At 38.8% G+C, this 15,009-nt stretch overlaps 1 protein-coding gene across 1 annotated transcript in view; it reads right to left on the reverse strand.

Moving 5' to 3' along the window:
* Positions 1–5,060: 5,060 nt before the first annotated feature.
* Positions 5,061–15,009, reverse strand: part of LOC140735885 (tumor necrosis factor receptor superfamily member 5-like) — an 89,343-nt gene continuing 79,394 nt past the window's right edge. The window contains exons 8-9 of the mRNA XM_073061458.1: positions 10,263–10,300; positions 5,061–8,667 (exon numbers count right to left, since the gene is read on the reverse strand). Of these exons, the coding sequence (XP_072917559.1) occupies positions 8,419–8,667; positions 10,263–10,300 (287 nt within the window). The 3' untranslated portion in view covers positions 5,061–8,418. The remainder of the gene's footprint in view (positions 8,668–10,262; positions 10,301–15,009) is intronic.

Raw genomic sequence — 15,009 nt, forward strand, 5'->3', positions numbered from 1 at the left:
AAACTTATTCAAACCAAAAAATTTACGAAATTGAAACCAGATTCGTAATGTATACTTGACTATGGGATTAGTTATCTGTTTATTCATTTTGAGTAACGAAAAAGGAAGTGAAGATCCTAAGATTGAGATCAATGAGAAATCTTGCACAGATTTACATTCCAAATTCACCCATTGTGGGCCAGCAACTGTAGTCGATTCTTGTGTCCAAAACATCAAATACCGTATATTAACTGCCCAATACTAAAATCTTAAATTTGGTAGAGCCAAGCCGCCCTCCTTCTTAGGCTTCTGTAAATATTTTTTACCTAGCCTAGGATTTTAGTTTTGCCACAAATACAAAGATATTTTAGAGTCAACCATATCAAAAAAAGATTTAGGAATAAAAATTGGTAATGCTTGAAACAGATATAGAAATTTAGGGAGTATCATCATCTTAATGGCATTAACTCTGCCTACCAAAGACAAAGATAGTGGAGACCACCTATTAGCAAGTTGCTTAATTTGGTCTATTAAAGGTAAAAAATTAGTTTTAAATAAATCTTTATGTTTTTTAGTAATTTTAATACCTAAATAAGTAAAATAATCTGTAACAATTCTATATGGTACATGATTATAAATTGAAGTATGCATATTTAATGGAAAAAGTTCACTCTTATTAAAATTCAATTTATATCCAGAAAAATTACTAAATTGAGCAAGCAAAAAAGAAATAGCAGGAATAGATCTTTCAGGGTCAGATATATATAATAACAAATCATCCGCATATAATGATACCTTATACATCGTCTCCCCACGGGTAATACCTAAAATATTGGGTGATTCACGAATGGCTATAGCCAAGGGTTCTAAAGCAATGTCAAATAATAAAGGGCTTAAAGGACAACCTTGCCTTATACCCAGAAATAACTGAAAAAAAGGGGATCTTTGATTATTGGTAAAGACCAAAGCTAAAGGTTTCTGATATATTAATTTAATCCATGATATAAATTTTGAACTAAAATTAAAATGTTGCAATGTATTAAATAAATATGACCATTCGACTCTATCAAATGCTTTTTCGGCATCTAAAGAAATGACACATTCTGGGCTTTTAGATGAAGAGGTATAAACAATATTAATTAATTTTCTAATATTAAAGGATGAATAGCGATTTTTAATAAATCCAGTCTGATCCTCAGAAATAATCCGAGGCAATATATTTTCTAATCTAATAGCCAAAATTTTACTAAAAATCTTAAAATCCATATTCAGCAAAGATATAGGCCGATAGGATGCACATTCAGTAGGGTCTTTATCTTTTTTAAGAATTAAAGAAATAGAAGCTTCATAAAAAGATTGTGGTAGTTTACCTATACTTAATGCATCTTTAAAAATTTTACAAAGCCAAGGAGAAAGTCTGGAAGAAAAGGATTTAAAAAATTCTGCAGAAAAACCATCTGGACCCGAAGCTTTACCCGAGTTCATTGAAAAAATAGCCTTTTCTATTTCAGACTCCGTAATAGGTATATCCAAAAATAGACTATCCTCAACAGTTACTTTTGGAATATTCAATTTCCTTAAGAATTCATTCATTATAGAAGAGTCCTTAGTACATTCTGATTGATATAAGGAATTATAAAAATCTTGAAAGGCTTTATTTATCTCTTTATGATCAATCGTCAAAGTACCATCTTGTTTGCGAATCCTAGTAATCTGTCGCTTATCCGAAGCAATTTTCAATTGGTTAGCTAGTAGTTTACCAGACTTATCTCCATATGTATAGAATTGAGCTTTCGATTTAATTAACTGACTTTCAATCGAGGAGGTTAATAATAAACTATGCTCCATTTGAAGTTCCACTCTTTCTTTATAAAGTTCTTTACTAGGGGTCAATGAATAGATCTTGTCAATTGCCTTAATTTTATCAACTAATGTTAATATTTTAGAATTAGTTCGTTTCCTAACTCCAGCAGAATATGAAATAATCTGTCCACGAATATATGCCTTAAAAGTATCCCACAAAATTCCACTAGAGATCTCTGCTGTAGAATTTATTGAGAAAAACAAATCAATTTGCTGTTTAATAAAGTTGACAAAGTCAGACTCCTGCAGTAAACCAGGATTAAACCTCCAACCTTTAGTACTAATATATGAATCCGTCACCTTAATAGATAACTTCAAAGGTGCATGATCAGATATAGTAATAGAGTCATATTTACAATCCATAACATCTGTAAGTAAATGCTGATCAATGAAAAAGTAATCAATTCTTGAGTAATTATGATACACATGGGAAAAGTATGAGAACTCTTTGTCATTAGGGTGTAAAAAACGCCAAATTTCACAAATAGCTGAATCAATCATAAAAGAATTAATAAGAGAAGCCGATTTATTCGGAAAAGTTTGAGTGGGCTTGGATCTATCCATCAAAGGGTTTAGACAACAATTAAAATCCCCGCCCATTATCAATCTATATTGATTCAGATTGGGAAAAGATGTAAATAAGCATTTAAAAAATTCAGGACAGTCAGTATTTGGAGTATAAACATTAACTAAAACAACTTTTTGATTAAAAAGTAAACCAGTAATAAGCAAAAATCTACCTTGCGGATCTGAAATTGTTTCATGATGTATAAAAGCAGTTGATGAGTCTATAAAAATAGAAACACCTCTCACTTTGGCTTGTGAATTTGAGTGATACTGTTGGCCCTTCCAAAACCTAAACAACCGCTGACTATCCACCTTCCTTACATGAGTCTCTTGTACAAAAATAACATTAGCATTCATTCTATGGAATACTTTGAATATTTTTTTCCGTTTGATCGGATGATTTAAACCATTAGTATTCCAAGAAACAAAGTTAGTAGTCTTATCCATATTGACAATATATATTACAGTTGACAGATAAGTTTGAAAGAAAAGTGAACTCATGAACCCGGAAGAAGGAAGTAAGTTCAAAGGGAAACCGGAAGTCACAGCACTGCAGCCATTTTTGTAGTTTCATATAAGCCCATGAAATAAAACTAAGCAAAAAGCAAGCGAAAAAAAGAGAAAAAAGAAAAATCCCCCTCCCACCACCCTCAAAACCCCAGGAAAAAAGCCAAAAAGAGGCAAGCGAGCGATCTAATACTAAAATTACCCCCTTGTCTCAAGACGGCAACTCGAACGTAACAAAGTTAAAAAAAATACAAACAACCCACATTATAAAAAAGGGTTGATATAACAAAAGTTAAAATATAAAATTAATGTTATAAATGTATATAAACAAAAGGGTTAAAAAAAGAATTAAAACAATAAATGAAAGTTTAAAACTTTCAAACACATCAAAACAGTTATGACGCTGCAAACACTAGAGTCTGTTGGGAAGAAGAAACGCCATTTTATTTTTTTCCCAATCTTAATATTCAAATGTTAAAAGTGTAAAAGAGAGCGTATATCGATTTTAAAAAAGAAAAGCAAAAAGGAAGAAAAAACCCTAATAGGTTATTTTCAACGCTAATAGATTAATAATATGAAAAAATATAAAGTCAGAATAAACCCAGCAAAAAAAAAGCTTTAACCGTATGTAAGAAATACATGTAAACCATATCAAAAAAAAACAAACGTCAATCTATAACAGATCCAAATCTATAGGCTAGATTACATTGGTCAGCCCGATAGAATGTCATTGTTCCAGGAAACCTTGAGCATCCATTGGCGATTTAAACAGCCGGAAAGATCCATCCTGAAGAGTGACTCTCAAGTGTGCTGGAAATAACAGCGCTTGCTTGTAGCCTTTCTGGTGAAGATTCGACATAACCGATCTAAAAGCCAGCCTAGCCCGTAAAACCTCCGGGCTATAATCCTCCAAAATGCGAAATTTGAAATTTTGATGGGTTATCATGCCTTTTTTACGAGCTGCCTGAATCAAACGTTCTTTGATATGGGGATAATGAATCCGGAGTATTACGTGTCGTGGTTTCAAGCTTGAATCCGCCTGAAATCTGGAAACCCGATGTGCCCGATCGATTACCGGGGGAATATCCAGTACCTCTGAGCCCAGGACATCCACTAGGAATTTAGAGAAGAAAACGGTAAGATCACCGCTTTCAAATTTTTCCGGGATCCCAATTAACCGAAGATTTTGTCTTCGAGAGCGATTTTCCAAATCAGTAATTTTAACTTTATAGCGATCCATCTGTTGAGAAGTCGGTTTGCTCTTCTTGTATTTTTTCAATTATACGATCTTTCTTGCGAGCGGCTTCTTCAAGAGCCAAAATACTTGCTTGTTGTTTTTGTGATTCCAGTGAAAGTGGCTGGGGCTTTTCTTCAACTAGTTTCAAACGCTCATCAAACCGAAAAAACTTTACGGTTATTTTTCTCTCCAGTTCTTCAAATTTGTCTTCTATAAGCTTCACAATTGTTTCTAAAGTTATCGGTTCTTTCGTCTGTTTCGATTCTTTTGCTCTAGACATTTCAGCAAGTTGAGAATAATTCAAATAGTTAAAAAGAAAAATTCTGTATGTTTAGACCCCTTTAGAATAAGTATAAAAAGATCCTTTAAGGGGTGTTTGTAGGTTAAAAAGACGTAAAAGGTTTGGAGCAAAGCCTAGAAGCGGTTTACTCCCTGAGCGCCATCTTGAGACTCCAAGCAGCCCTTTCCATAGTCCGACAATATTGAGATGTTCCCACGAATGGGAGAATCTTGAATAAGGACACATAGATACAAGATAAGGGGGTGGTTATTTAAAACTGAGGTGTGAAGGAATATCTTCTCCCAGAGGGCACTGAAACTCTGGAATTATTTCACTGGCATATTTGAAAAGCAGGTAGTTATATTTTAGAAAGATCACAGAATTGAGAGTTATAGGGAACTGGAACAGAAGGGGAGTTGAGGCCTGGGCAGATCAGCTGAATGGTAAGGCAGAGGAAGAGCCTAATGAGCTATCACAGCTTTATGTCTCTAGTAAGGGCCATCAGATCATACTTCTATTTGAAATGCATTTTATTTCTTTAATGCTTGCTTTGTTAATTGTCTATCATATCTTTTAACTGTATTTCTCAACGGTACTTTCTCCAGAAATGCATTCAGACACAGGACGTCTATGAACACAGAAGATGTAAAGATTTATTCACAAAGCTGCATAAAAAAACACATTAATCACACATTGAGTCTTTAAGACGGGGTGCAAACTGAAAATTTCAAATAATATTACATTGTTGTAAAGCAGAGAGCACCAAGAACATCCTATCCCATGAAGACCACAGTATGAACACACATATTGGCGTGCAAAAGAACTGCATGGCAAAATGTACATTACACCGGTCTACCTCTGGCAATCTCCACTTCTTCATTATTGCCTTTTTTCAAGTTAAGAGTTTAATTTCTGGCTTAATCCTATCAATCAAATTTTACATGAGGTCCTGCCATATTAGGATCCCAGGATAATTCTTGATCTAAAGGTTTTTAACTAGCCCCAGTCAACACATAAACTAGCATGTTCCTTGGCTGGTTGATCTAGGGAACTGCCTTCAAGATCCATGCACTTCCCCATTTTGCCAGTTTGGTTTGTCTAAACTTTGTGAAGTTTAAAACTTCTCAAGATTATTACCAATATGCTCCTCCAATTTCCTGATTTATTTGTCTAAAACTTGGATTAGTGTGTTTATCAACAATTCCTATAGTAATTTCTGCCTTTTTTCTCTTAACTGGCAACAACTTAATTTTTCAACTATCCTAATCTTTTGATGTTATCCGTTATTATCAAGGTGCTCTTTACTGTTTGTTTATGTTTTCTAGAAGTCACACCTGGTCACTCTACAACCAGACATCAGAAAAGACAACTTAAAGTCATTTAACTCTGGTAGTGGCATTTACTGTATATTTTAGATCTAAATATCCTCATGTTGGGCACATTGCAAGAATTGCACTTCAGACTCAAGTTCAGCAGTCTCTGTGAAAGTAACTTGTGCTGCAGAGACCCATTGCAGATTTGACTGTAATGTTATAAACTTTTAGACAGAGTGCTTCCAATTTTACTATTTTTGCATGTGATCTCTGTCGTTAATGCTGTTAAACTCTTTGCCTTTTCTAACTGGCTTGACTTTATTTCACACTACAGACTTGATTCCATTCTTCGGATGTCTACTTCTCCCCCTACTCACCCTCCAGCTTCTTTTGGTTTAGAGCAATGCACGCAAAATGCTGGTGGAATTCAGCAGGTCAGGCAGCATCTATGGAGACAGTTCTGATAAAGGATCTTGGCCCAAGACATCAACTGTTTATTCATTTCCATAGATGCTGCCTGACTTGCTGAGTTCTTCCAGCATTTTGTATGTGCTACTCTGGATTTCCAGCACCTGCAGAACCTCTTGAGTCTTTGATTTTGAGCCCTCTCTCCAACATGAATTATACAATTTTGCAGGAGATCGGGCTGAGTTCAGTCTAAGGGGAGTCTGTCCCAAAATGGCAAGTCAATCTTTCCCCAGTGCCCCAGAAAATAAAATGCCCTGTCCCATTCTACCTTTCTACATGTCTACTCTGTGCTATTGTCAATGTGTACATGGCACTGGTAGCAATATGGAGAGTTATTACCTTTGCGGTTTTGCATTTGAATTTATAATAAAGCTCCTCAAATTCCCTCAGCAGAACCTGAATTCTAGCTCGGCCTGCATACTAATTCCAACATGAATGACAAGTGGATGCTTTGTCTGCAGTCACAGTTCCAACTGACTGTAGTCCATGGATGCCAAGAGTGGTATCTATCACTCTAAACATTATATTCAACTACATTCCTCTTTTTCTCCTTTCACATGCTACTGATTGTATTATATCACAATCTTTACAGTCACAAAATCAAAAGTAGCAAAGCAGGAGTTGGCAATCAACCTCTTGAGTTTGCTCCTTCATTCATTAAAGTCATGGCTTGTCCATTTCTTAGCATTCCTTGTTCTTGTCCAGATTAAGCAAGTTTCTCACAGATGTCAAACAAGGGCAATAGCTGGAAGCTCTTCCACCACTGCTTCCGCCTCACTGGCCAGCGCAGGACATCATAAGCCCCTACCACACATTGGGAACCAAAACTAAACTGTGGCACTGACTCTTGGGTTGAAGTGTCCGTGCTATGCCCCACTGTCCCTGAAACATTACAATGTCTTGCACGTAAGTTTGGCTTTGCCAAGAACAAGCTCCTCAAAGTATGAGCGCCACAGATTTGGCTATCTGGGACCCTGCTTTCTGTGAGTACCCACACTGGAAAAGTGGAGCCCACCTCCTTCCGAATAATCCCCATCTAACCTTGCTTGGATATTCAATTGATGATTAGATAGATAGATAGATACTTTATTCATCCCCATGGGGTTGCTTATTTAATAAATTCACTTGGTCTTTTAACTAATTAATTTAAGTTTATAAGTTAAATTAATGAAGTATCAGTTTTAGATTCCCACTTTAACAGCTGAAGCTTAAACAGATCACAATGCACTAAAGACATAACACCACACAGCTCCTCTGTCCCAAGTTCACAACCTCCCTCAGTAAGAGCTTTTGATCGATATTCCTATGTGGCTCCCCAACAAAATAAAGCAAAATCATGCTATTTATAGTTGTAGTAAATTCAGAATAATTAATGTCATCACCTTCATTATCAAAGCAGCTGAAAAAATCCTCAGTGAGGTAAGTAAAAGAAGATTGCCATTAATGTGAAATTTTTACCGAATCGACTAATGAAATCACAAAGGTACGAGCTTACAAGTGGTTTCAATGAAATGACCAATGATGAAGTTCAAATGGCTTCTCTTTCAGCAGTTTTGGGGGTTATGTTCTTGTCATTGTTCTAGCTGTTTTCCACCCTCCTCCTCTCCTGATGTATCTAGAGTCGCTGGAGAGTGACCAGCAGTGACCATCTCACACTGGCCAACTGCCCGTGACTAGGGGCAGCTTCTCGGAAATCTCACCCACTGAGAGTTCATTCCATATCTCTATCCAAAGCCGTAGATGTTGAGAAATCATGAGGCGATGATGAGCCCAAACCTCTCTCGCAACACACACGTTACGTCTGGTAGAGATTGATAACAGGGTTTGGTCCGACCCCCATTGAACCCACTCCCAAGCAGCAATGAGCAAATCTCTGCACCAACCTCAAACACCCAACCTAAGAGATTTGCCATGGATGGTTGCAGCACAAAGAACTTCAGATCAGGACAACCAATGTCCTTGAACCCACCTGCACTGAGAGTGACCACTTTGTCAGTTCAATGCTTCCATCAGAACAGGAATCCCTTAGTACACTGATCCAATGAGAAACATTACCGGTGATTAAACTTCACAGGGTTCCTTGGGTGCAGCGTTATAGAAATAATGTGTTGAAGGCAAAATAAAATGCTCTGGATTAAAATAAAAGCCACAATATTTCAAGGGAAACCTGTTGAAGTCCATGGAATGTTGCTTCAGCCACGGATTCATGGCAATGCAATGTCTCTGTCCACCCACTGTCTTCCCGTACTTCCATTAGCATCTTGTCCACAAATGAAGTCTTCCCTCCTGATCGAAGTGGCAATGTGGTTCTGTTCCTCCTCAGAGGGGTGGCTGTCCTTGCCCTCTTCCTGGATCCCTGCGTGCAGCCCACTCTCCGGTGTCGGTATGCCATCTAACAGCCTGTCTGCGCAAGCCACACCCTTGACGTCCTCCTCTTCCTTTCCTCTCGTCATCTGAAAGACAGAGAAGCCACGTGAGACACATCTCATCATATGGACTGCAAGGCGTTTCACAACCTGCCCTCTGCAGCACAACATTCCTTCCAGGGGAAGCAATGGCTAATACCAGAGGCCATTGTTTTAAGGTGAGTGGAGGTAATTGTCGGCCGGGGAAGTGGGGAGGACATCAGAGGGAATTTATATTTTTTTACCCAGAAGAGTGATGAGTGCTGGAGGTGGTGGTGCAGGCTGATACACTGGGGACATTTAAGATGCTTTTAAATAGGCACGTGGATGGATGAAAGAAAAAGAAAATCAAGGGTAAGGCCTTTGTCAAAGCAAGGCCTTTGACAAAGTTCCACATGGAAGGTTAGTTAAGAAGGTTCAGTCGTTAGGTATTAATGCTGGAGTAATAAAATGGATTCAACAGTGGCTAGATGGGAGATGCCAGAGAGTAGTGGTGGATAATTGTTTGCTGGGATGGAGGCCGGTGACTAGCGGGGTGCCTCAGGGATCTGTTTTGGGCCCAATGTTGTTTGTAATATACATAAATGATCTGGATGATGGGGTGGTAAATTGGATTAGTAAGTATGCCGATGATACTAAGGTAGGAGGTGTTGTGGATAATGAGGTGGGTTTTCAAAGCTTGCAGGGAGATTTATGCCGGTTAGAAGAATGGGCTGAACGTTGGCAGATGGAGTTTAATGCTGAGAAGTGTGAGGTTCTACATTTTGGCAGGAATAATCCAAATAGAACATACAGGGTAAATGGTAGGGTATTTAAAATGTTGAGAGGGATAGATAGAGTTGACGTGAATAGGCTGTTTCCATTGAGAGTAGGGGAGGTTCAAACGAGAGGACATGATTTGAGAGTTAGGGGGCAAAAGTTTAAGGGAAACACGAGGGGGTATTTCTTTACTCAGAGAGTGATAGCTGTGTGGAATGAGCTTCCTGTAGAAGTAGTAGAGGCCAGTTCAGTTGTGTCATTTAAGGTAAAATTGGATAGGTATATGGACAGGAAAGGAGTGGAGGGTTATGGGCTGAGTGCGGGTAGGTGGGACTAGGTGAGATTAAGAGTTCGGCACGGACTAGGAGGGCCGAGATGGCCTGTTTCCGTGCTGTGATTGTTATATGTTATATGGTTATATAGGGTATAGGCAATGTAGGAGGAAAGGGTTAGATCGATCTGGAGTAGGTTAAAAGGCTGGCAAAACATTGTGGGCTGAAGGGCCCATTCTTTGTATATTGTTCTATATCAGGCATGTCACCAATGCCAGTTGATCCCCTCATACAAACCCCCAGTTCATCAATCCACAGGAGATGGAGTGGAATGGAAGTTCATCAGAAGGGTTAACAATATACACGTCAGCTCAGGGACAGGGTGGATGTTCCTAGGCAAGCTGAGATTCCAACAGCGAGAGCTATCCTGAGCACTTGATATTGCTGGATCTCTTCAAGTCTAGGACAGTCTCAGACCAGCTCAGGTCACTGGAACAGGTAAGTGGACTACCCAGTGCTAAATTAATATAGTTTTACCAGCTTCCAGGAACTGTGAAAACATTACAGGCTGAGGAGCTCAGAGCAGTTAGCTATTATTAGGATAACACTCACCCGCCTTCTTATGGCGTCCTTGGCAGCATTCAGATAACCTGCAGAGAAAGACAAGCTGCCTGTTACTAGAAAGTGCGTTTCTTCGCCCTTTTGCTGCAGACAAGCTCCTTCCACTCTCAACTGACTAAAGGTTTTAATCACGATTTCTGGTTGATAGCAGAGACGATTTTATTTTTAGGTTTCTGTTTTGTGTTGTGACACATACTGAGGCATAGTGACAAGCATACCATTATTACAGATCAAATCATTACACAGTTCATTGAGGTAGAATACTGTAGGTCAATAAGAGAGTGCAGAATCAGGCGTAACAGCTAAAGAGAAAGTGCAGAGCAGATAATAAGGTGCACAGTCAGAACAAAGTAGATTGTGATATCAACAGCCCATCCTATCATACTAGGGAACCATTCAATTGCTTACTGTTAATTACATTTAATTTTTGTCATGTGGCTGGCACTTATTACATCACATCAGTACTAATCAACTTTATAAATAAAGTAACATTTCTGAGTTTTTTGTAAAATTTGTCCAACTGAAACTCAAGCCACTGGGAAACTGAATAATTTAATTGGGACATCTTGTTGTGGAAAAAGGTGAAGAACAAGCCAAGTCTCGAAAGGACAGGGAGGTGGGCAGAGGAGTTGGGGGTTACTTCATTGGTAAAAAAAATAAAATCATATCTATAGAAAGTGACATAAAAGCAGGTGCTATAGAAACTTTGTGGGTAGAGTTAAGAAACTGCAAGGGTAAAAAGATCCTCATGAGAGTTAGTGGCATGCAAAAGTTTGGGCACCCCTGGTCAAAATTTCTGTTACTGCGAATAGCTAAGTGAGTAAAAGATGACCTGATTTCCAAAAGGCATTAAGTAAAAGATGACACATTTCTTTAATATTTTAAGCAAGATTACTTTTTTTTTACTTCCAGCTTTTACAGTTTCAAAATAACAAAAAAGGAAAAGGGCCCAAAGCAAGAGTTGGGCACGCAGTATGGCCAGTACTTGGTAACACCCCCTTTGGCAAGTATCACAGCTTGTAAACACTTTCTGTAGGCAGCTAAGAGTCTTTCAATTCTTGTTTGGGGGATTTTCACCCATTCTTCCTTGCAAAAGGCTTCTAGTTCTGTGAGATTTTTGGGCCGTCTTGTATGCACTGCTCTTTTGAGGTCTATCCACAGATTTTTGATGATGTTTAGGTCGGGGGACTGTGAGAGCCATGGCAAAACCTTCAGCTTGTGCCTCTTGAGGTAGTCCATTGTGGATTTTGAGGTGTGTTTAGAATCATTATCCTGTTGTAGAAGCCATCCTCTTTTTTACAGACAGTGTGATGTTTGCTTCCAGAATTTGCTGGTATTTAATTGAATTCATTCTTCCCTCTACCAGTGAAATGTTCCCCGTGCCACTGGCTGCAACACAAGCCCAACGCGTGATCGATCCACTCCTACGTTTAACAGTTGGAGAGGTGTTCTTTTCATGAAATTCTGCATCCTTTTTTCTCCAAACATACCTTTGCTCATTGCGGCCAAAAAGGTCTATATTAACTTCATCAGTTCACAGGACTTGTTTCCAAAATGCATCAGGCTTGTTTAAATGTTCCTTTGCAAACTTCTGATGCTGAATTTTGTGGTGAGAACACATGAAAGGTTTTCTTCTGATGACTCTTCCATGAAGGTCATATTTGTGCAGGTGTCGCTGCACAGTAGAACAGTGCACCACCACTCCAGAGTCTGTTAAATCTTCCTGAAGGTCTTTTGCAGTCAAATGGGGATTTTGATTTGCCTTTCCAGCAATCCTATGAGCAGTTCTCTTGGAATGTTTTCGTGGTCTTCCAGAACTCAACTTGACCTCCACCATTCCTGTTAACTGCCATTTCTTAATTACATTACGAACTGAGGAAACAGCTACCTGAAAACGCTTCGCTATCTTCTTATAGCCTTCTCCTGCTTTGTGGGCATCATTTATTTTAATTTTCAGAGTGCTAGACAGCTGCTTAGAGGAGCCCATGGCTGCTGATTGTTGGGACAAGGTTTGAGGAGTCGGGGTATTTATAAAGCTTTGTAATTTGCATTACCTGGTCTTTCCTAACGATGACTGTGAACAAACCATAACCCTAACAAGCTATTTAAGATTTGAGACCTTGGTAAAAGTTATCTGAGAGCTCAAATCTCTTGGGGTGCCCAAACTTTTTCAAGGTGCTCCTTTCCTTTTTTTCACTCCAAAATTGTACAAAACAAAAATAATATACTAATCTTGCTTAAAATGTTGAAAAGAATGTTTCATCTTTAACTTTAGGACTTTTGGAGATCAGTTCATCTTCTACTCACGTAACTATTCACAGTAACAGAAATTTTGACCGGGATGCCCAAACTTTTGCATGCCACTGTATATACTGGCCTACGGACAGAAGCCAGGATGTGGGGATATAAATTAGAATGGGAGATAGAAATGGCATGTGAAAAGGTAAGTGTTACGATTGTCATGGGGGATTTCAGTGTTCGGATAGATAGGGAAAATTAGGTTGATGCTGGATTGCAAGACAAGAAATTTCTAGAATGCCTATGAGATGGCTTTTTTAAGAACATCTTGTGGTTGAGCCCACTAGGGAAAAGGCAATTCTGGATTGGGTGGTGCTTAATGAATCAGATTTGATTTGAGAGTATAAGGTACAGGAGCCCTTAAGAGGCAGTGATCATAATATGATATGAATTCACTCTGCAGTTTGAGAGGAAGAAGTAAAGTCCGATGTATCAGTATTACAGAAGACGAAAGGGAACTACAGAGGCATGAAAGAGGAGATGGCTGAAGTTGATAGGAAGGGGACATTGACGGGCAGGCCAGTACAGCAGCAATGATTGGAGTCCCTTGTTAATTCGAAGAGCAAAATTGGTTCATCCCAAAGAAGAAGAGCCATTCTAAAGAGAGAATGAGGCAACAATGGCTAACAAAGGAAGACAAAGAGAAAATCAAAACCAAAAGAGAGGCATATAGCATAGCAAAAGTTAGTGGGAAGTTACAGGATTGGGAAGCTTTTAAGAACAGAAGGCAATTAAAAAAGCAAAGGAGAGAAATATGAAGGTAATCTAACCAATAATGTAATAAAGAATACCAAAATTGTTTGCAGAAAAATAAAGTGTAAAAGAGTGGCTGGAAAATATTGCTGGAGAGGTAGAAATGAGGCACAAAGAAAGGGCAGATGAACTCAATGAGTGTTTTGCATCAGTCTTCACTGTGGAAGACACCAGCAGTATACCAGAAATTCAAGAGTGTCAGGGGGCGGAAGTGAGTGTAGCCACTGTTACTGAGAAGATGCTTGAGAAGCTGAACAGTCTAAAGGTAGATAAATCACCTGGACCTGATGGACTGCACACCAAAGTTCTGAAAGAGGTAGCTGAAGAGATTTTGGAGGCATTAGTAGTGTTCTTTCAAGAATCATTAGATTTTAGAATGGTTCCAGAGGACTGGAAAATTGCAAATGTACTCCAATCTTTATGAAGCGAAGGAGGCAAAAGATAGGAAATTACAGACGAATAGCCTAACTTCACTCGTTGGCAAGATGTTAGAGTCCATTATCAAGAATAAGGATTCGGAGTACTGGAGGCACAAGATACAACAGGTTGAATTCAGCATGGTTCCCTTACAAGGAACTTTTGCCTGACAAGTCTGTTGGAATTCTTTGAGGAAAAAACAGGTAGGATAGACAAAGGAGAATCAATGGATGTTGTTTCCTTGGATGTTCAGAAGGTTTTTGACAAGGTGTCGTGCATGAGACTGCTAAACAAGATATGAGCTCATGACAATACAGAAAAGACACTGGCATGGACAGAAGATTGGCTGATTGGCAGAAGGCAAAGAATAGGAATAAAGGAGCCCTGTTCCTGGCTGGCTGCATGTAACTAGTGGTGTTCCACAGGGGTTGGTGTTGGGTCTGTTATCACCTTATATGTTAATGATCTAGATGATACAATTGATGGAGTTTTGACCACGTTTATAGATGATACAAAGTTAGGTGGAGGGTCAGGTAGTGTTGAGGATGCAGGGAGTCTGCAGAAGGGCTTGAACAAATTAGGAGAATGGGCAAAGAAATAGCAGATGGGAGTACAAGGTAGGGAGGTGTATGGTTATGCACTTTGGTGGCAGGAATATAAAGTTTTAGACAATTTTCTGCACAGGGAGTAAATTCAGAAATCAGAGGTGCAAAAGGCCTTGGGAGTACTCATACAGGATTTCCTAGAGGGTAACTGGCAGGTTGTCTCAGTGGTAAGAAAGGCAAATGCAATGTTAGCAGAGTCCTAGAATATAAAATCAAGGATGTAATGTTAAGTTTTTATAACACATCTTTCAAACAGCATTTGGAGTTTTGGGTCCCATATCCAAGAAAGGATGTGCTGATATTGGAGAGGGTCCAGAAGAAGTTGATGAGAATAATCCTGGGAATGAAACGGTTAATGTATCGGGATTGTTGGATGGCTCTGGAGTTTAGAAGAATGAAGGGAGATTTCATTGAAAGCTACCGAATATTGAAAGACCTAGATGGAGTGGACATGGAGATGTTCCATTAATGGGAGAATCTGGGACCAGAGGACACAACTTCAGAACACATCCTTTTAGAACAGAGATGAGGAAGAATTTCCTTAGCCAGAGGGTGGTGATTCTGTGGAATTCATTGCCACAGACAGCAGTGGAGGCCGAGTCATTGGGTGTTTTTAAACCAGAGGTTGATAGGTTCTTGATTAATAAGGGTGTCAAATGCTATGG

The sequence above is a fragment of the Hemitrygon akajei genome, chromosome 11 (assembly GCF_048418815.1).
Source record: "Hemitrygon akajei chromosome 11, sHemAka1.3, whole genome shotgun sequence".
NCBI classification, from domain to species: domain Eukaryota; kingdom Metazoa; phylum Chordata; class Chondrichthyes; order Myliobatiformes; family Dasyatidae; genus Hemitrygon; species Hemitrygon akajei.